Raw genomic sequence first — 21,288 nt, forward strand, 5'->3', positions numbered from 1 at the left:
GAGTATCTCGTCGAACCTCGTTCCGTACTACCTGTACCACCGGCCTGTACGAGCACTAGTCAGCGCCCTTCCCACATTCCTGATTGTCACGTAGCCTGTGATGCAACCTTTGTCTTATCCACCTTGTTACTTACCCAGCGACCCCCTGCTCCTCCAGAAGGTCGCATTAACCAACCAGGCTGCTTTCTGCGTATTTGGCCGCCCTTCCCTTGGCTGCTACCAACGCCCCGGGATCCACGTTGTATGCACTTGTGCGAGGCTAGGTTACGGCCCAGCAAAAAGTAGGTACCGTGTTACTTTTTGCTGCCGCCGCTACGACTGGCAGTGGAGGTGCATCTTCGACTCCTATCTCGTACAGGTACTGCAGGACGGGGGGACTCACACCTTGATCCGCGTGCAGGAATCCTGCGGCTCTGCCTGTAGTTGTACTCGTACAAGCAAGTGTGAGCCTGAGTACGAGTATGCTGGCGATTTGTGGTGTGACTTGTGGTCCCTCTCGATCCCCAGCCTGTCTTGTCTCCGCACCAACCTAGCGCTCGCCGTCCATCCGTCCATCCACTGGGCACCCAGCAATCGCAAGTGGTTGCTCGAGGGCTAGCTGGGGATAAGCAACCTTGACTTTGTTTGTACCGTCCCCTGGAGCAATTGGGATCCATGGGGTAGCCCTGCCGATACTACCCTCCAAAGCATTGCCCGTCAGATCTGCGCGGCCTTCATATATCATCAGGTCCCCCGGATTCGATTCTGGATCTGCTTGAGCCTTCTTTCTTCACTGTCCGCTCCCAATTGTCGCCTCGGTTCCACGGCTTCGGACTGGAACACGCGCCACAGACAGAAAACGCTCTGCTCCCCCATTGAGCGTGTCACCCTCTACTGAGCTTTTCATCAGTACGAGAGGCCCCTCTTTGACAAGTTTCAGAAAAGAGAAAGCCTTTCCAGAACATCAATTCGGAAAGCACAGCCAGCTCCCTCACCATGGCTGATGATGAGAAGCACGTTGCGGAGCCTGCCGCTCCGGAGGTCGCTCCCGTCGACTCCTATGCGGCTGCCCAGAACGAGTTTCATGACCGGCCTCCCGGATGGATTTACAAGGGCTACAAGGTCTTTGGCAGGGAGATTTACTATGCCTCGCCCAGAGTCCAGCTCGTGCTGGTCGCTCTCGTGTGTTTCCTCTGCCCCGGCATGTACAACTCCTTGACTGGTCTGGGAGGTGGTGGTCAGGTCGACCCCACGGCCCAGGATCACTCCAGTGTCGCCCTCTACAGCACCTTTGCCGTCGTTGGTTTCTTCTCTGGTACTTTTGCCAACCGTCTTGGTCTCCGTCTCACTCTCGGCTTTGGCGGTCTCGGATACTGCATCTACAGCGCCTCTTTCCTCAGCTACAACCACAACAAGAACATCGGCTTCGTCATCTTCGCCGGTGCTTTCCTCGGTGTTTGCGCTGGTCTGCTCTGGACCGCCCAGGGTGCCGTCATGATGTCCTACCCTCCTGAGGACAAGAAGGGTCGCTACATTGCCACCTTCTGGATCATTTTCAACCTGGGTGCCGTCATTGGCTCTCTGGTACGTCCTTTTATATATCATTTGAACTTGGCACGCCTTGATAACTGACTTTGCGCGTCTATAGATTCCCCTGGCTCAAAACATCCACAGCCACAGTGGAACTGTCAGCGATGGCACCTATGCTGCTTTCATCGTCCTCATGTTCCTCGGCTTGGTCCTCTGCTTCTTCCTGCTTGACGCCAACAAGGTCATTCGTGAGGACGGCACCAAGATCGTCCTGATGAAGAACCCCTCGTGGACCAGTGAGTTCAAGGGTCTTTGGGAGACTCTGTACAACGCTCCCTATGTCCTCCTCCTCTTCCCCATGTTCTTCGCCTCCAACATCTTCTACACCTACCAGAACAACGACATGAACGCCGCCGCCTTCAACATCCGCACCCGATCCCTCAACAACCTGCTGTACTGGCTCGCCCAGATCATCGGTGCCGTCATCAACGGCTTTGCCCTGGATTACACTGGCGTCAGCCGTAGCACCCGTGCCAAGGCCTCCTTTGTCTTCCTCTTCGTCCTCACTTTTGCCATCTGGGGTGGTGGATATGCCTGGCAGAAGATGCAGCCTCCTCGCTCCGTCGTTTCCCAGCCCGACTACGAATCCCAAAAGGTTGACTGGGAGGATGGCGGCAAGCTCTTCATTGGCCCCATGTTCCTGTACTTCTTCTACGGCTTCTACGATGCTATCTGGCAGACCAACATTTACTGGTGGATGGGTTCATTGTCCAACTCTGGCCGCAAGACTGCCAACATGGCTGGTAAGTTTTTTTTTTATTCCCTCTTATGTCCAACATATCAATCGGACGTCTGTACTGACTGGGTCATGATAGGTTTCTACAAGTCCTTCCAGTCCGTTGGTGCTGCCATTTTCTGGCGCCTTGACGGACTTGGCAAGCCTTACATCACCATGTTCGCCGCCACCTGGGGTGTCCTTGCCGGATCTCTCCTTCTGGCCGCCCCCGTGGTCTTCTTCAAGATCCAGGATCACGTCTCCATCGAGGAGGATCTCAAGTTCTCCGACGAGACCATTGAGGATGTCGTCGTTGGTGCCAACAAGAATGTTGATGTGTAAATTTGTTAGTGGGCGGTTAATGAATGACTCGAAAGAGGTCAGGTGGGGGAGGGATTGAATGATTGTGAAGCGTTTTCGAACGATATGCTCCTGATTTAAATGATTTAATGCAAGGCTTCATACAAGCCTCCTATTCCCATATATTAAATTCAATACGAAGAGCACGTTATTGCTGTGTAGTGTCTTTCATCCGGGATTGCCATGTTTGCCAAGCCTTTGTATGTGATTGCGTGGTAGTAATTAATGGTGTCTAATTGCTGTCTCAGCAGAGGCGGTGATGCACTGTGGCGGGCGGGCTGTGATCAATTGAACACTGAGGAAATAAACATCCCAAGAGAGAAACAGCGTGGCAAATCTCATGTATAAATAAGCAGAAGAGTTCGCGCCAGAGCCAGTTTGTCCCTTGATACTGGGTATGTGTAAGTGAGGTCGATGGACTGGGCGCTTCGCCGGCGCTTGTTGGGCGGTTATAAGAGGGCCCGCCCGCTGCCTCTGGATCTCCTCTCTTTTAGAGAAGGGAAGCGGCGGTGAGTATCATGAATACCTATTCTATAGAAGAACTTGCTCAAATGACCGAACCACTGGCCCTGAAACTAAATCAGTGCTACCAAGAGCCGCCCTACAATTTCCCATCCGCCCATCAAGAGTCGCTCAGATGGCGCCTGAGAGGCATTACATAAGCTCGGCTTACGCTGTTGCGCGGCTATCCATTGGTCCAGAGCTCTCAACCCGCTGTTACAGTACAAAGTTCTTGTGCTCCCTGGTAACCTGATGATCAAGATACCCTCGTTTTCTGTTTTTACGTGTTGCAAACTCCATCTGTGGAGTGACGCCAATACCGCGTGATGGCAAAGAGGGAAATTGTCCGTGATGCTGGTCTGAATACGAAACATCCTCCCCCGTGACGTGCCGCTGCTTGGGGAGGCAACTTGGGGCGCCATCTCGTGAGGCCATTTTCGGACCTTTTTTTTTTCCTTTGGGTGAGCGGGAAGCGTCCTTCAGTTTGCCAAGCTGAGCGCGTGGCCAGTCGATTTGTTTTCTCTTTGAAATATACTATCCCCGGCTGTGTGTTTTCTTGGGGCATCTCTACGAGTACGTACGTCATTGCTAGGGCGATCGAGGCGGTGTTTCATCTCGCCCTTTGGAGTGAGTGGTGGGCGCTTCTCTCTCCGTCCGCCGCTTTTGTCGGTGTTTTTGCTGCCTGACCCTGACCAAACCAAAAAAAATCCCTGGCTGGGCCTTGACGAGCTGCGCGCCAAAAAACAAAACGGCAAGCGGATCATGACATGAATGACGGCTGTTTGGCCAGATCTGAACTGGGGCTGGAGTCTGAAGTTGTGCCGATTACGGTGGCATCGCGAGCTATGACTGGCTGGCCCAAGACCTTGACAGGGCGCTTAGACAGATCCACAGGCAGCATGGCAGATGCAGCGTCTCTTGTCGAATCGACGGCCTCCGGGCTGCTATTTCGAAATTGTAATCTCTCCGATGGAAAAGAAAAAAAGCCATGTTTGCCAAAAGACGAAAATATGCGCTCGGCTTTGATCCCTGTTTGCTGAACACGGCGTGTCAGTTGCCGTTCACTTTGGCCCCTCTTTTGCAGTGAATTCTTGATCTTATTGTCGTTGCGGTGCTGCGCGTTATTGTTCTTAAAGGCTTTGCTTTGTCCTCACGGGTTTCCGCGGCATTGAATCATGATGAGTGAATAGCTATAATATTTCCTTCTGTTCAATCTCTTTTGTCACTTTTCTTTTTCTCCTTTGGTACAATCTTTTTTTCCCTCTTTTCTTTGGGCGCTCTTTTTACATTTCTTCTACTCTTGTCGTTTCTTCTACTACCTACTTTCCTTTGGTTCTATATTCAGCGGCCGGCCGTAACAAGCATCACTCTTCACTACCACTTTGAATATCATCTGTCCTCTCTTTCGATACATCACGAATTACGCTCTTCAGCATCCATCGGACCAAAATGTTTCTTTCTCGAAATGGCGAAAACCCGCCGCCGTTCCCTCATGTTCCAGAGACTCTTCGACTCGATTCCGTCGATCCGTCAAGACCCCAAGGATCCATAGAGCCGCGCGCAGATACGGCTCCATACATCACGCCCTACCTCAGTCTTCGGTCCCGTCTTTCGCAGATATGGATCAACCGGTGGACTGTCCTCCTAATCATTGTCTTGGCTCGCACCGTCATTCTAATCGCCCAGCTACGAGAGAATCTCGCCGATGCAGAGGTCAAGGCTCTTTCTGCCTGTGAAAAAGTCGAAGGCGTAGGCAGCGCCATGGCTTCAATGCCTCATTATCTCTCCCAGGGAGTCAACGATCTTGTTGCCTTGGGTGTCGAGACGAGCGTCCATGGCATGGTGGAACTACTCGATATGGTGATTAGCGGCGTCGAGAACATCATCATCTTCTACATCAACTTCTTGACGGCCACATACACTTGCCTCGTCACGGCTATGATACACGGGACCCTCGATGTCGTTGCCAACGTTACCGCAGATGCGACAGAAGCATTCAACGGCCTAATCAACGGTACCGTCACCGACATTTCCAAGCTTGCGAATTCCTTGCAAAATGCCATCTCAAACATGACAGCCAGCATCGAGGATTCAGTCTTTGGCAAATTGCTTCCGTCGATTCCCAAAGTCAACTTTACGGGACCCATCGAGGAGCTCAAGGACTTCCAGCTGAATTCGACAGGGTTCGTCGGTGGCGTTCAGGAGCTCAACGACAAGCTCCCCACGTTTGAGGAGGTCCAAAACTTGACCGAGACCGCCATCTCGTATCCCTTTGAGAAGCTGCGCGAGGCTTTGGACGAGCATTATGGCAAATACGAGTTCAACAAAAGCGCTTTCCCTCTTGCCGAGAAGCAAGAACTGACGTTCTGCTCTGATAACGACTCGCTGAACCGGTTCTTTACCAACTTGCAGGAGATGGTGTCCAAGGCTCGTGTGACATTCATTGTTGTTCTCTCCTTGGTGGCGGTGGGTGCCATGGTTCCCATGGCCTGGCTGGAGATTCGTCGCTGGCGGCTGCAGAAGCAGCATTCCAAACTCGTCAACCAGGGTGAGCAGGACCCGATGGACGTCATCTACATCGCTTCTCGGCCCCATACTGCGTCGTACGGCATCAGGTTCACGAAGAACATGAGCGGCAAGAAGCAGATTCTGGTCCGCTGGTGCATTGCATATGCCACCTCGCCGGCTGCCTTGTTCGTCCTGTCACTTGCCCTTTCTGGCTTCTTTGCATGCATATGCCAGTACATTCTCCTCAGGTCTGTACAGGAGAAGACGCCCGCACTATCTCAAGAAGTCGGGTCGTTTGCGGAAAACGTTGTCGACAGCCTGCGCAACGTCTCCGACTCCTGGGCTGCGAGTGCCAACGGGGTCATTACGGATCTCAACGACGAGATTAACAATGATCTTTTCGGCTACGTCAACAACGCAACGACCGCGGTGAACGACACAATCAACGTGTTTGTGGACAAGATGCAGGAAGGGCTGGACGCTGCGCTCGGCGGCACCATTCTTCTGGGGCCCATCCAGTCGGTTCTTCACTGCGTCATTGGGCTCAAGATTGAGAGCGTGCAAAAGGGACTGACGTGGGTCCACGACCACGCTCACGTTACCCTCCCTCTCTTCCCCAACGACACGTTCAGCGCGGGAGCCAACAGTTCTATGGCTGGCGATTCGGGCGTGAACAGCTTCCTCTCCGACCCTTCATCCGCCTCGGCCGACGAGGTTAGCGGAGCCGTCGACCACGTCACCAACTGGCTGCGTGGCAACCTGGTGCAGGAAGCACTCATCTCAACCGGCATCTTCCTTGTGTATGTGATTGTTGTCTTGATTGGTGTGATTCAGACCCTTGTGGGCTTGAACACGGACGAGCGCAGCCGTGCGGAGGGAGGCATCCGCTACCCAACGCAGGAGAATGAACGCCCTATTTCTACTGCGCCTTCTGTGCGTTCGTCCTGGTCTCGAGACCCGCCACCTCCGTGGGAGCCAACGGCTTCTTCCTCGAATGCGGTTGGCGGCAGCAGCGGCAGCAGCAGTTCAGCGAGGGATGCAAATAACGAGAAGTTTGTCTACGGTGCGAGCCCAACGAAGCCGAGCATGCGGAGCAACAACCCATATGATGGCTACAATGAGAAGAATGCGTTTTAATGAATGTTGGTTCAGGAGAACTAAGGGGGGGTGGGAGGGGGGTTGTACGGTTGGGAAATGGGAGAGAGTTGATGTTTTAATTTCTTGGAATTAGTATAAGTAATAGCTCGGGCTAGAGCTGGCTCAGCAGGGTGAAAGGAAGCATAAGAAAAAAAAGAGAAAAACTACTTGCTGGTAAAATGGTAAAGCGTTCAAGGGACCATAGAAGGTCGGCGTCGGGGGATATCTCAGGCATTTTTGGGTGGTTTATTTTGTTATTTTTGGCTTCATGTATTTTCATCTTTAGAGAGATTGGCAAAGTTGCAAAACCTAAATAAGAATCTCCGCATTGAGTTTGAGTCGAATAAGCTGATGGATGTAATTTCAATAGACGTCTGATTGAGTTTTTTGAGTCATAGTTGACTAGAAATGTACGACTACGACTAAGCTAATCAGTGACAATAGGAATGCCAAAAAAGAGGCGTTATTTGGTGGCGACTTGTGTCAGATTGGAACCAATTCATGTCCATGGCAAGTAACAAATGTCACAAGGTAGTAACAATAATAGTAGTAGATACAACATTAGCTCCCTTATTCGGACTCTGTATTGTCCAAGTATTACTACCAAGGTATATGCATACACCAGCATGTACTCCGGACTTTAGTATTGATACATTGCATTGCATCGCATGTGAGGCATCTCGCATCGTTGCAGGGTATTGCCGCATTGGGCAAGTCCGGGCTGGGCTGCAGCTTGCATCTGCGGGAGGCGGGGCTTTTCATGCAGGTGCCATCTTCTTAGTGCCTGCCGCAGAGGCAAAATGGAGGGGCGGACCGCATTCTTCCGGAAATCGGGCGGCGGGCATCAAGAATCGATTTGCTTCTTAAAAACACCGTTGATTCCCTTTGCCACTGCAGATTTCGACTTGACATTGACGCAGATTTTGACACTTGGAGCGGCACGACACAGAGACGAGACATCATGGAAGCCATCAAGCAGACATTTCAACGCTGCAAGGCGCAGGGCCGGGTTCGTACTTCTTTTTGCCATCTCAGCCATGACTGACTTACCGCGGGGTATCATCGCGGGGGATGACATGATGGGCATTTGCTGACATTGAATCTTCAATACCTGTAGCCGGCGCTGGTCACGTATGTGACTGCGGGATACCCTCGACCGGAAGACACGCCCGGCATCTTGCTGGCCATGGAGAGGGGAGGAGCTGGTGAGTCTGGGCGCAAAGCAGGTGGATGGGGAGTCAGAGCTGGTGTTAATTGTTACTGCAGACGTCCTCGAACTCGGCGCTCCCTTCACGGATCCCATTGCCGACGGGCCGACCATTCAGACGGCAAACACGGTACGAAGAAGCCGGGAGAAATAAATATGCTGCAGCTCCTTTCTAACTTTGTGCGATGCAGATTGCTCTGCAAAATGGCGTGAGCATCGAGTCCACCCTGGGCATGGTCAAGGAGGCCAGAGCCCGCGGCCTCAAGGCGCCCGTCATGCTCATGGGCTACTACAACCCCCTCCTCAGCTACGGCGAGGAGCGTCTGCTGCAGGACTGCCAAGCCTCTGGCGTCAATGGCTTCATCGTCGTCGACTTGCCCCCAGAGGAGGCCGTCTCCTTCCGCAAGCTCTGCACCAAGGGCCAGTGAGTTTGCCAATTCTCATCACGATTCCTGTTTCTTCGTTTCATTGGAGCAATTGCTAATCAATTACATCAATGTTAGCCTCTCATATGTCCCCTTGATCGCTCCTGCAACCTCAGATACCCGTATGAAGATTCTTTGCCAGCTCGCAGATTCCTTCATCTACGTTGTCTCAAGACAGGGCGTTACCGGCGCTACCGGATCTCTCAATACCGCACTCCCCGATCTCCTCGGCCGAGTCAAGAAGTACAGCGGCAACAAACCAGCAGCCGTCGGCTTCGGTGTCAGCACCCACGAACACTTCCAGAGCGTCGCCGCTATCGCCGACGGTGTCGTTGTCGGCAGCCAGATCATTACCACCATTCAGAAGTCTGCTTCTGGCCAGCACGACGCCGACGTTGAGAAATACTGCGCCTATCTTTGCGGCCGCGACTCTCGACCTCCTGTCCTCAACGACGAAGTTACCCTGGTTCAGGACGCCCCTGGCAACCAGGGTGCCAGCTCAGATTCCGTTTCTGTCAATGCCGTTGTCACTGATGATGACCGCATCACCGCAGAGCAAGACAGCGCTTTGGTGGCTCAGTTGGCAGCTCTCCACGGCAAAATTCCCGAGCGATTTGGAGAGTTTGGTGGCCAGTATGTGCCCGAGAGTTTGATGGACTGCTTGTCCGAGCTTGAGGAAGGTTTCAACAAGATCAAGGACGACCCCTCGTTCTGGGAGGAGTACCGATCATACTATGACTACATGGGACGACCTTCTCGCCTCCACCTGGCAGACCGTCTTACCGAGCACTGCGGCGGTGCCAACATCTGGCTCAAGCGAGAGGATCTTAACCACACCGGTAGCCACAAGATCAACAACGCCCTCGGACAGCTGCTCCTGGCCAGACGTCTGGGAAAGACCAAGATCATTGCTGAGACTGGAGCCGGCCAACACGGTGTTGCCACTGCGACTGTGTGTGCCAAATTTGGCATGGAGTGCACAGTTTACATGGGAGCTGTAAGACTTAACCCCCCTAGAACAAAATCGAGGAAAATTATGTGACTGACACTATTGAACAGGAGGATGTCCGTCGACAGGCTCTCAACGTCTTCAGAATGAGACTGCTTGGCGCCAAGGTTGTTGCCGTCGAAGCTGGAAGCAAGACTCTCCGAGATGCCGTCAACGAGGCTCTTCGTGCCTGGGTGGTTGACCTCGAGACCACTCACTACATTATCGGATCCGCCATTGGACCTCACCCCTATCCTACCATTGTGAGGACATTCCAGTCCGTCATTGGTGACGAGACCAAGAAGCAGATGATGGAGATGCGAGGCAAGCTCCCCGATGCCGTTGTTGCTTGCGTTGGTGGAGGCAGCAACGCCGTTGGCATGTTCTACCCATTTGCCAACGACCCTACTGTCAAGCTTCTGGGTGTCGAGGCTGGTGGTGATGGTGTCGACACGGCCAGACACAGCGCTACCCTTACCGGTGGATCAAAGGGTGTTCTTCACGGAGTCCGCACCTACGTTCTCCAGGACAAGAACGGCCAGATCATTGAGACGCACTCTGTCTCTGCTGGTCTCGACTACCCCGGTGTCGGCCCCGAGCTGAGCTCATGGAAGGATGCTGAGCGAGCCAAGTTCATTGCCGCAACTGACGCTGAGGCTCTCACTGGCTTCAGACTTCTCAGCCAGCTGGAAGGTATCATCCCCGCGCTGGAGTCGGCTCACGGAATCTACGGTGCCATTGAGCTGGCCAAGACGATGAATAAGGATGAGGACCTTGTCATCTGCCTTTCCGGCAGAGGAGACAAGGATGTGCAGAGCGTGGCCGAGGAATTGCCCAGACTTGGCCCCAAGATTGGCTGGGATCTTCGTTTTTAGAGGGCTCGGGTAGGGGTTTTTTTTTCTCTCTTCATAAAGAGGTTTCTTTAGCATGAGATTGGTGGCGGCGTAAAAAGTTTTGTAGTCATGTGCTCAGGATATCAGGCGTTTCAAATTGATCTTTTTTTTTCTTTGACAAATACTAGCCAGTACCCCAAATTAGTTGTCTAGCACATCAGCGACTGCGTGAGGTTCAAATGATGGAACACGATGTAAAGGGAATTCTTTATTTACTTACCGTAGGTACCCAAGGACCTAAGTGTGTCAGTACTGGAGCGATCAAAGCGCAGACATGGTCAACCTAAGGGTGTTATCGAGATTTTTCCACCAAGACGGCAGAGTTGACACAACGAACGACCACCTTCGGAGTCTTATCACATCATGCCAGCAACAAGCCTCGTGGCGGCGATAGTGGTAAAGAACATGAGGGACGTGGACACGAACGGCAAAGATCAAACTTGAATCTTGATGCTGCGTTGCAAAGTATTCACGTTCACCCACGTGGCTATCCAGGAATTGGAAACCCGCACAGAAGATCATGCGGACCGATCTAGGTGCCTAGCAGAGAGTATTTTACCTTTTCCACTGCATCGCCAATCAAATCATGGTCAGGATTCTCGTCATAAGTAGTGCTGCAGGACATAACCGTCATCTGCTGGCACTGACACCCGTTCCTCATTATCCTGTGCCATGTTGGCGTGATCGATCCGTCTGTCATACCCTTTGAACTGAAATTTGTTTCCTCCAGGTGGCTTCCATTTAGATAGTCTTCAGAATTTCTACTACTGTCACTATTATCCGACACTTTGGACAACTATCGCTACATCCCCTTCGTATCTGCTACTATGGCTATGCTTTTCTAGTGTCTGCTCTCTTATTTCTAGCAATATCATTTCCAGGTTACTGTCTACTATGCAGCCACAGAAATCCGAGGCACGGGATGCTGGCTAGTAGTTGTCTTTTCTTTTCGTGTGGTTTGCTTTGCTCCGGGATGGTGGGGTTTATTCTACATGATGAGTTCCTACATACATACAATGATATACAAAATTTCTCCAAAAGGGATTTGAGGGTCCCTTTACACCTCAATGCTTTGCTTTTCCGCTTTGACGCCTTTTAACCTCGCCGCCTCCTCAGCCCTATCCAGCTCTCGTAGAAGCAGCTCCTCCTCCTCGTCAGACAGCTCCTCGATGCCCTCGAGATTGGCCAAGTCCTCGTCGCCCAGGACAAAAGTCTGGTCCAAGGCAGCCCTCATCTCCGCCAGCGTCGCCTGGCTGCGCAAGCTCAAAGGACCCGGCGTGGCGTAATCCAGCGCATACTGAATGACGTCGTCCCTGTCCTCCAGCTCCCTGGGCTCGAGCCCCAGCGCAACGCGCTCGTCGTTGAAGCGCTGCTGGACGGCGCGGCTCTGCATGAGCAGCCAGCGCAGGTTCCAGCCTCCCGGGCCGAGCTCCTTGACGCGGGCGGGCTTGCTCTTGAGCAGGTAGTTTTCGATGCCGCCCTCGCGGCGGACGGTCTTGAGGACGCGCAGGGTGAGGCGGGTCTTGATGCGGGCGCCGAGGGAGGGCATGAGGAAGGTCTTGACGTGGACGTTGGGGCGCCAGAAGCGGCGGGACTTGTTGTTGTGCTTCTCGGCGACGTTGTTGCCGAAGCGGATGCGGGCGCTGCCGTAGAGGCCGTTGTTGGACTGCTTGTAGACGCGGCGCTCGCCGTAGGGGTATGGCGGGATGAGGTCGCTGGGCAGACGGTGCGGTTTTACCGTCTTTGTGGGCCGGGAAGCGGTGGTTGAGAAGGCTCGGGCGGTTGAGGACGTTGTTGATGATGACGGCTGGGTTTGGATCTGGGAGAGAGGGCGGAGGGAGGAGTATGTCGAGGTGATCCGTGGGGTTGATCTCGAGGCCGAAGCCGCAAGGGCCTTGAATGAGGGCAAAGAGGACGACATGATGTTGCTGCTGTGAACCGAGCCGCCCTTTGCTCGGAGCCGGGGGAAATTGTTAAACGGAAAAGGTTGCTGGGTGGTCTTATAACGAGACCATTGGAAGGGTTTGGAGCAGCGACGGTGAGCTCAATTGGGGGCGCTTACATGAAAAAAAAAAAAAACAACCACCTTGAAGACCCCTCCATCCAAACTTTCTGGGAGAATTTTGGTTATGGCCTGTTTGGAGTCGCACAGTTGTGACCAATAGCACGCAACATCTAAATGATCCGCTCCGATGCGGGAATGGTTTCTGTGCCGGGTACCAGAGTACAAAGTCACGAGACCCTGCGGTGCTCTTTCACGCGCTCAAGAGGTACCTAGAAAGTACCTAGGCTAGGGAACTGTCACAGCTGTCTTAACCCCACGTTGAATTGAGTTGGGCTGCTGCTGCTTTCAGCGGGGGGAATGAAGCTATACTTGACTTGACTACTAGATGGCTGCTGGAAACTCTTTCTTTTTCTTTTTCTCTGTTTCTTGTCTTTCATTATCTAGAGAATCAGACAATTCAATCCAGATTGGCTGCTCAATTGGTGCAGAGGCATGTTCCCCCCAGTTGAGCAAAAGATCCTGCAAAGCAACCCAGAGTTTGCAAAGCTCTACCGCATCATCACCACGGCCATCTTGAACCCTGATGGCTCAACCAAGGAGGACGACGAGGCCAAAGACAGAGCCACAGTACAAAAGGTATACCGTCCTTTCCCTTCTTTCTATTAATTGTCCCAAATCCATCATCATCCCATCCGGTATTAACAATCCCCTTTCCAGAACCTGGACAAACATCGCCAGAAAGCCGCAAAGCACTACCTCCTAGAACGCGCCATCGCAACCGCCGCGCCCCCCGAGCCCAAACCCTCATCATCATCAACATCCACAAGACTCTCCCGGGCCAGCGAGCGTCTCCAGCAGCGACAATCCCAGTCCTCGGCCGAATCCACCCCCGAGGCCCTCCTCGACCTGCTCCTCGTCCTCCCCTCGTTCCTCGATGCCGTCGACACGCTGCCTCACGACTCTCTCACCTTGCTGCTTTCCAGCCCGCCGCTCTCCGACTTTGAAACTCTGCTGCCCGACCTCGCCGACTTGATATCGTGCAATCTTCATGCTTCTGCCCTGGGTCTTGCTCGCTTCGCCCATCCCGCTACGAATCCTACCTATCTCCACCGTCACATCGCTTCTCTCCCAAAGGATTTCGCCGCTCTCAATACGAGCCTATCTGCTGCTGAAGAAGCACTGAAAGCAGCCCGTATACGCACCGTCACATCTCTCACCAGTCTCCTCCAAACCTTTGCAGAATGCCTGACTTGCCTCATACGATCCCTCGAGGCAAAGCACGGCGTCATTGCTCGTAGTTTAGAGCTTCGCGCGTCGGATGTTTCGTTGGACGCGCAGCGCGCGGAGAAGCAGGCCGAGCAAGCAATGTGGAAGCTTCGAAAAGAAGTTTATACGCCAGAGAGTATACTCGCGCTGCAGCATTACGTTACTCACTTGAAGGACGCAAACGGACGCATCGCGGAGAGGGCCCGGAAGCTGCAAGCCGAGATGGAAGCTCACGAGGAGTATTCTCGTAGCGAATCGTCGGAAGATGAAGATGAAGGTAGGTCGTCGAGAGATGTGCCCACATTGTATAAGGATGTTGGGAAGCGTGTGGAAGAGGCCAAGAGAGACATGGACCGATTACGACTTTCATGATTTATGATGACAAGACTTGTTCGAATTTTGTTAAACTGACATAGCATGCGTAATCTTTTCTGTTTTTTTTTAAAGATACAAGACCTTGAAAGAAAGGCATACAGAGGCAAGAGGTAGAATGTGATCATCAGAGACATTCCTTCGTCATATTGTTACAGCAACTATTACAACACAGTGAATTGGCAGCTAAAGAGACGCCAATTTTGCTTTTTCCAGATTGAATAATCCCCTCTAGCTGTCCTAAAACAATTCGATGGATCTCCCTTTTATTCCAACCTTTCTAATGTAACTTTTTTCACCCTTCGAGCGCTTAACCCTTGACCTTGAAGATGGCCTCGGCCAGGCGGCCAACGTTGGCAGTGGTGATGCCAGCAACGGAGATACGGCCATCCTTGGTGGCGTAGACGGAGTACTCCTTGGCCAGCTTCTCCATCTCCTCGGCGTTCAGGCCAGTGTAGGCGAACATGCCGATCTGGCTGGTGATGTGGGACCAGTCGTGCTTGGAGCCGAGCTTCTCGAGGTTCTCTTTGAGCAGGGCGCGCATGGTGATGATGCGGTCGGCCATCTCCTTGACCTCGCCGAGCCACTGCTTGTACAGCTTGGGGTTGCTCAGGACCTCGGAGGCGATGCGGGCTCCGTGGATGGGAGGGTTGGAGTACAGGGGTCGGATGAGGATCTTGAGCTGAGAATCAACCTTCTTCTTCTCGGCAGCGTCGGCGGTGGTCAGGGAGAAGGCACCAACACGCTCTCCGTAGAGGCCCTAGAGATGAATTAGCATATCAATACTACTTATGATAGAGGTTCATTAAGAGTATCTCATATGACGGTGCTTACCATGTTCTTGGCGAATGACTGGCAGAGAGCAATGTCGTGGCCCTGCTCGACAAAGTAGCGAACAGCAAAGGCGTCACGGTCAGTGTCACCGCTGGCAAAGCCCTGGTAGGCCATGTCGAAAAAGGCAAAGTGGTTCTGCTCCTTGACGACCTTGGAGATCTCCTTCCACTGCTCAGGGGTGGGGTCGACACCGGTAGGGTTGTGTGCGCAGGCGTGGAACAGGAAGACACTGCCCAGGGGAGCAGCCTTGAGGTCGGCAACCAGGCCCTCAAAGTCAAGGCCGATGGTCTCCTTGTTGTAGTAGCGGTAGGTCTCGACCTTGAGGCCGGCGTCGCTGAAGACGGCCTTGTGGTTGGCCCATGAAGGGTTGGGGATGAAGATCTTCTTGTCGCCAGAGTACCAGCGCTGCAGGAAAGCAGCACCAAGACGCAGGGCACCGGTGCCGGAGATGGTCTGGGAGATGGCAACACGGTCGAGGACGTCCTGGTTGGGGCCGTAGGCAAGCTTGGCGGCCAGGGGAGGGAACTCCGGGACACCAGTGATGCCGGCGTACTCCTTGTTCAGCTTGTCGTCGATGATCTTCTTCTCGGCCTCACGGACGGAGGGGAGGACGTAGGGCTTGCCAGCATCATCACGGTATGCGCCAACACCTAAAACCATGCAATAAATATGGTTAGCCGGCGTTGCCGTAAATCAGTGGTACCCAATCCAAAGGGCGCATTTGGATACGCGGGTTTCCTGGCAAGTCGTTCGAAAGAGTGAAGGGGTATTCGTACCGAGGTTGATCTTCTTGTCGAACTTGTCGGCCTTGAAAGCTTCGGTAATGCCTAAAAAGAAGGGGAGTTAGTCAGGCTGGAACAGCTTGAACAGCGTGTAAGGCAGCTTAGTAGCTGAGTCTACCGGGCAGGTAGCAGACGTCAGTGAAGGGTAGCCATACCAAGAATAGCCTATATACAGGCGAATTGGGACTCTTGTTAGTCTATCTGGTGCAACTGAAGCATATACATTCGTATATATATGGAGATGAGGGTATATATCGGCCTCCGGGTGGTGTCAGGCTCGATTGGCCTCGTTCATGACCAACTTACATCCTATGCCCAATTGTCAGCCAGTGTCACCGCAGACAGCGCCAGTCTTGTTATCAACTCACAGGAGGGCCCTGGGGCACGTTGATCCAGGTAGACAGAGCAGCACGGCTAGCGAGGCTCAGGGTCGCAGGGCGCAGAGCAGCTCGCCTGCTCGCAACTCGGAGAGTGGACAGCATTATTTCCGCCGGGGGGGGGGGGGGAGTCTGAGGCGGGGGTTGGAGAGGGGAGAAGGAGAGAGAAAAGATCTGCGTGAGAAGCAGGATAAAATACAGGGCAATTGAGTATCCCGCAGAGTCTGAGGCTCGTCAAGCTGCCCAGTCACGAAAGAGGCCAAGAGGTGGTTGTAGTCAGACCGAAGAGAAGAGGTACAGTCAGAGCTTTGGACGTGGTTCGATGTCGCTGGGCTCTGGGGAAAATTCTGGTGGGTCGCCTGCTGGGCTTGGTTTAGTGACTTCGGAACAACAGGCACCGCTAGGTGGAAACGGGGAAGTCAAGAGGACAGGGAAAAAATGGAATTGGTTGCGGATGATGAAATGTTTTTGTGATTTGGGTGATTGTCTAGAGTATCTTATCACGGAAACTCGAATCTACATGTAGTCAGACCCATCAAGCCTCATGTCGCCCTTGCATCACAGCAGCGTATGGATGGTACATGCGTAACACCAACTACTACGCGTACTTTCTACACAAAGCCTCGTAGGGCTCCAGCAGGTTTGCGGGGAGACTCGGAGAGCTTCAGCTTAGTCTACCTTAGTAGGCCTCTATTGTGTACCTCCTAACATAAGCTCCGAAACACCTCCGAAGTGGATGACTGAACTAACAAAGACTTGGATTGGATTTTCCATTGGCAAAAAGTAGTTGGATGGTGGGCAATTTAAGATGATTCCCTAAATCAAGTCCTTTCCGTAACATAGGTAATTACTACTACACTAGTACCGATATCTCGGGAGTGAGCACCCATCACAGCAACCGGGGTCGGATATCCAACAGTATTGCATTCAATCTGGCGATAATATTAGACATTCCAGAATACCCCAGCTATAACAGATGCTAGAATAAAGTAGCAATTGTAGAATAATGCCTCGGAAACCTGGTATTGACTTAAACTCAGTTTGTCCTGAATAGCCACTCCTTATTACATCTCGGACGCTTCGAACCATCATCGCCCCATGCCAGCCTTTCTCAAAACATCTTCATCCACCACATGGCCATTCTCTTTCAGATATCTCCCACTCTCATACGCCGCGTCGGCATAATAAATCCGAGGAGGAATTGATGGCGGATTCGTGGATATGATGTTCGGATCCGCACCAGCCTCTTCGATCAAATACTGTACCATACCAACGCCGCCATTTCCAAAACACGCTGCTGCCAGAGCACTTCTGTATATGCCATGCGTTAGAGGAGCATTCACTTCGGCTCCATGCTTTATCAGCAGTTGAACAAGCTCGATTGACCCTCCATGAGCGGCTGCGGCAAGGGGACTCCCAAGCACTCCGTCCGCGGTGTAAAAATTGACAGTCGCCTTGTACTGTATCAAGAGCTCTGCTAGCTCGTAATCCGACCTCTCTCCAGCAATTTCGAGAGGGCTGCCCAGACGAGAATGTACATCGGGATTGGCGCCCGCTTCTAGAAGGGCCTCGGAAATTGCTAGACCACAGTATGCCGCGCTCCTATAGAGGATAGGGGTCTCCAAAGGGAGGTTTGGGTCGGCATCGTTGTCAAGAAGGAATCGTATCACATCCAGGTTACCTGCCAGAGTCGTTGCTTCATTCAGGGCGCTCGTCTCCCCGTTGCAGAGCACCCTGTTGACATCTGCTCCAAGGCCTATCAGCTTCTCGCAAAGGTGTCGGTGTCCACGTCCTGCGGCGATTGCGAGCAGGTCTAGCCCTTCCCCGTTGATTTGTGAGACATCGACACCAGCTGACCACCAGTCCTGTAAAACACGACAGAGACCAAAAGCACAGGCACCAAAAATAGGATTTGTCAAGGGGAAAAGATCAGAAAAGTTGGTTGTTTTACGCACAAGTCCAGTTGCGTGCACGTTTTGCCTGTGCTCAAGCCAACGGCGGTACTGCTGACTGCTCTGTTGAAGAGAGCTGTTGAGTCCCATGAAACGCTTTACCAGTCGTGATAGTTGAGGGTCATGAGGTTGTACGTCTTCAAGGCTGTGGACATGCTGAAACCAATAGACCCCCACATACTCTTGAAAATAGCTGACCGGGTGCTGGGGATCTCTCTTGTGGTCTGTTGTTGATACTCCATCAATTCTTTCAAAGCGTGAGGGCAGCTGCCACTTAGAATAGCTGTCGATGAGACAGAGTAGAGAGTGCTTGGCGACAAAAGAATGTGCCTTCGCCATTGTCCACTTATGCGTTGTCTCAAAGTATTCAATGACCGATGCATGCGGGAACTTCCATACATCTCGCTTAGAATCTATGACAACCAGGTGGCGGCAGATTGAGCGAAGAGTCTCCTCTGTAAGTTCTTCTTCTACATCATGGCTCTCTCCGTCGCCGTGCATGGAGAGCCGAACAGCAGCAAGTAGCCGGCTGCTTGATAAAGGCTCATAAGCACACATCACCCACATGACTGTACGCCGTAGTGTTTCTTGGCTGTGGCTGCTCATCCCGGTGAAGAGTTCATGGTAAGAGGCGTTTAGAGACATTGGAAGTTTTCCAAGCCTATCTCTGATTTCCTTGGCTTGTTGGCATTCGGATAGTTGCTCCAACTGCACAGAAGCCCATCTGAACCTAGGCGAACGTTAGTTGCGTGTTGTAGTTGGAAAACACATGTACATGACATGCATGTACGGTTGCATTCTTGGTGACCTACATGCCATCGCTGCCTTTGCAAAGAGTGCTTTTAATATCTGACTTTAGCTCTTTTGAGATGGATTCCCACGATCCTCTCATTTCTATCTCTTCCATCTTTTCCTCAATGAATTTTTGGATATCATCCCGGTTATCATTGGCATCAATCTCGATGATTGATCCAGCGGGGAGTAATTTCACGATATCCTGTTCCCGTCGACTAGAGATAAAAATCTTGACAGAATGCTGAGCATCCTTGACAAGATTAGCTAAAAGGGTGATGAGTTTATCCTTTGACTCTGCAATGCATTCATCCAAACCATCCAGAATAATGACAGTTTGAGGGTAGAGGTTCACCGATTCCAAGAGTTGCTCTTGACAAGCGTCAAACCCCAGTTCTAACCCATTCATTTTATTTTCACGGTATAGCCTTATAAGACTTTTTCTCATCATCTTCAGATAGCGTGGAGATGTAGATAGTTGACGAACAAAGCTTCGAAGAATCAAAAGGGGGGTTTGAAGATCAGGCTGGCCTCTATTACAATAGAAAAAGGCAAGCCCTTGATCGCCATTAGACTCGTGCTTATAGCGCGCACCAGTCTTTAGAAGAAATCGATCTACAACTTTGGAAGCAAGGAACGATTTCCCCATACCCACTGTACCATAAAGCGTCAGATGGCTATACAGAGGGATACGCTTTCTCCGCTGTGATTACTTACTGGTACCTTGGAGCCACAGGATTGTCGACGCCGGGATGTGCTCCCATTCTTGGAATTTTTTATGTTGTAATAGCCATTCTCCGGTTCCTGGGGTCCTCGGTTCGGCCCTTATGCGATGTTGATCTCCGAAGTTGATGGGGCTCAAAGATTTCAAAGCTTTGATAATGTCGTTCTCTTTGACTTCTTCTTCAAGAAAGTCACGAATTCTGTCGTTTGTTTGCCTCAATGGCTCGCTGAGGCTGTTCAACATGGTGCTCAAACGCTCGTCCGCGTCGGCGCTCCGCACGACCTCACAGGCCTGAGCTGCTGTGATCACATCATTCTCGCATTTGATTAGGCTAGCCATTAGGCCTTCGGCCTCGCCAGGGTTGACAATCGCAAGAAGTAAATGCCGATGGCCTCCTGCCAGGCGCTGTCCAACATGAGCAAGCAAGTCTAGTGATTTTGTATACACGTCAACAAGCGAGCGCTCCAAATCGTCCTGTACTGGAACAAAAGTGTTGGCACCATTCAGATATAGAGCCTCATACACCTTTCCACGTCTTACGATGCTCAGAACCTTTTCGGAGCATCCTAGAACAGCGGCAAGCTCCTCGCCTGGTGCAACAGACATCTATCATCTGATTAGACGAGCTGCGAGACATGGTCACAGGTGGAGGAATCTTGGAGTAGTAGGATAATACCTGCAGGACCGTCTTCAATGCCGACCAAATGATATCTGATGGAGCAGGAGCGAGCTGAATGGTAATGCTCCCAATGACTTTGATGAAAGATATAACTCGAGGCGCATAATCTTTCCAGAGGATTTGTTTTCCTCCTACTGGAATCCGAAGAGCATGGCCTTGGTGTCTTGTTTCTATTTCTCGAACAACTTCAATGAGCTCCTCCGTTTGCGTACTCTTGGCTGACATCCATGTTACGTTTGACTTCAAAAGCCCGTCAATCCATTTCTTCGTGTTCGGAGTCGCAGCATTGTAGGCTTTCTCCCATAAGCTGCTTCCTCCAGGGGAATTGGATAAACAACCTGACGGGGGTTTGTCACCTGTATCCGCCGCAAGTACTGTCGAGCTGGATGGGGCGGGATCACCATCGTCAAGTTTGGGCTTAGAGGAGCCTGTTGCAGTAGAGGGTTGCGGAAGCTCATCAACGGTGTCTACAGCAGCTGGCGGAGAGTTTAGTAAAGCGGAATTAGTTGCAGCCTGATCAGACGATGTTGTCTTCGTGTTGCCTGGGGCGGTCGCGGAGGCAGCAGGTCGAGCTGGAGGCCTGACGATTGCTTTCATCCGGCCCCAAATCCTCCTGCTGGAGACTGGCTTCATGTTGGCCTCGTGGCCACGGGTTTTCCCCATTGCGCCTATAAATCCACTCTCGGACAGCTGCAACGACACCAATCTACTGAGTGCAGTGTGGCGGTTTACTGCTTCTCAAACATCAATTGTAGGCGAGGGAGTTTTCTCTACACAGCCTTGAGGATCGGGGGTCATGTTGCACACTTACAGGTACATGCATGCTGCATGCCACGTGCCGCAGGCGTATTTTGGGCTCACAGCCTCGATGAAAATGGTTCATCGCGCAAATCGAGTACAGGGTGAGGCTGAAAACCTGCATTTATCTACCTATGTGATATTCACTGCGCTGAAGTGAATAAAACAGCACTGGTTGAGTACTATATGCGTTTAAATAGAGGCTTCTAATTTGACGTCAATAAGTAGTACCACAGCATACAGAGAGAAGTGCCATGGTGCTTACTACAGTGGTCAAGATGGAACACCTATTTTTTTTTTTGGAGAGGCTGTTCAGCACCCCAAACTGCACTGGCTACCCAGCACTTTGGTGATTGACTGGAATTGAAGTGTCAGAGCAAGATGCGGAACAAAGCGTTTTATTC

The 21,288-nt window shown here is 52.0% G+C and overlaps 7 protein-coding genes across 7 annotated transcripts; 4 read left to right on the top strand and 3 right to left on the bottom strand.

Moving 5' to 3' along the window:
* Positions 1 to 975: 975 nt before the first annotated feature.
* Positions 976 to 2,626, top strand: Triagg1_9784 (uncharacterized protein; the record flags this gene model as incomplete). Its single annotated transcript, XM_062904779.1, has 3 exons — positions 976 to 1,563; positions 1,628 to 2,312; positions 2,385 to 2,626. 3 exons carry the CDS (start codon positions 976 to 978, stop codon positions 2,624 to 2,626), a joined length of 1,515 nt encoding a protein of 504 aa, XP_062751241.1.
* Positions 2,627 to 4,594: 1,968 nt separating this feature from the next.
* Triagg1_9785 (uncharacterized protein) lies at positions 4,595 to 6,790 on the top strand (the record flags this gene model as incomplete). The annotated part of the gene is made up of 1 exon (XM_062904780.1): positions 4,595 to 6,790. The coding sequence occupies one exon, from the start codon at positions 4,595 to 4,597 to the stop codon at positions 6,788 to 6,790; it is 2,196 nt and encodes a 731-aa protein (XP_062751242.1).
* A 961-nt stretch (positions 6,791 to 7,751) lies between these two features.
* Triagg1_9786 (uncharacterized protein) lies at positions 7,752 to 10,285 on the top strand (the record flags this gene model as incomplete). The annotated part of the gene is made up of 6 exons (XM_062904781.1): positions 7,752 to 7,799; positions 7,908 to 7,995; positions 8,057 to 8,127; positions 8,189 to 8,421; positions 8,501 to 9,374; positions 9,440 to 10,285. The coding sequence occupies 6 exons, from the start codon at positions 7,752 to 7,754 to the stop codon at positions 10,283 to 10,285; spliced, it is 2,160 nt and encodes a 719-aa protein (XP_062751243.1).
* Positions 10,286 to 11,360: 1,075 nt separating this feature from the next.
* Positions 11,361 to 12,224, bottom strand: Triagg1_9787 (uncharacterized protein; the record flags this gene model as incomplete). The annotated part of the gene is made up of 1 exon (XM_062904783.1): positions 11,361 to 12,224. One exon carries the CDS (start codon positions 12,222 to 12,224, stop codon positions 11,361 to 11,363), a length of 864 nt encoding a protein of 287 aa, XP_062751244.1.
* Positions 12,225 to 12,800: 576 nt separating this feature from the next.
* Positions 12,801 to 13,946, top strand: Triagg1_9788 (uncharacterized protein; the record flags this gene model as incomplete). Its single annotated transcript, XM_062904784.1, has 2 exons — positions 12,801 to 12,944; positions 13,026 to 13,946. 2 exons carry the CDS (start codon positions 12,801 to 12,803, stop codon positions 13,944 to 13,946), a joined length of 1,065 nt encoding a protein of 354 aa, XP_062751245.1.
* A 310-nt stretch (positions 13,947 to 14,256) lies between these two features.
* Triagg1_9789 (uncharacterized protein) lies at positions 14,257 to 16,044 on the bottom strand (the record flags this gene model as incomplete). The annotated part of the gene is made up of 6 exons (XM_062904785.1): positions 14,257 to 14,706; positions 14,781 to 15,430; positions 15,557 to 15,607; positions 15,718 to 15,727; positions 15,869 to 15,871; positions 15,931 to 16,044. 6 exons carry the CDS (start codon positions 16,042 to 16,044, stop codon positions 14,257 to 14,259), a joined length of 1,278 nt encoding a protein of 425 aa, XP_062751246.1.
* A 983-nt stretch (positions 16,045 to 17,027) lies between these two features.
* On the bottom strand, positions 17,028 to 20,749 carry Triagg1_9790 (uncharacterized protein; the record flags this gene model as incomplete). Its single annotated transcript, XM_062904786.1, has 5 exons — positions 17,028 to 18,621; positions 18,704 to 19,055; positions 19,278 to 19,337; positions 19,401 to 20,013; positions 20,084 to 20,749. 5 exons carry the CDS (start codon positions 20,747 to 20,749, stop codon positions 17,028 to 17,030), a joined length of 3,285 nt encoding a protein of 1,094 aa, XP_062751247.1.
* Positions 20,750 to 21,288: the final 539 nt, after the last annotated feature.

The sequence above is a fragment of the Trichoderma aggressivum genome (assembly GCF_033847375.1).
Source record: "Trichoderma aggressivum f. europaeum strain CBS 100526 chromosome Unknown scaffold_059, whole genome shotgun sequence".
NCBI classification, from domain to species: Eukaryota; Fungi; Ascomycota; class Sordariomycetes; order Hypocreales; family Hypocreaceae; genus Trichoderma; species Trichoderma aggressivum.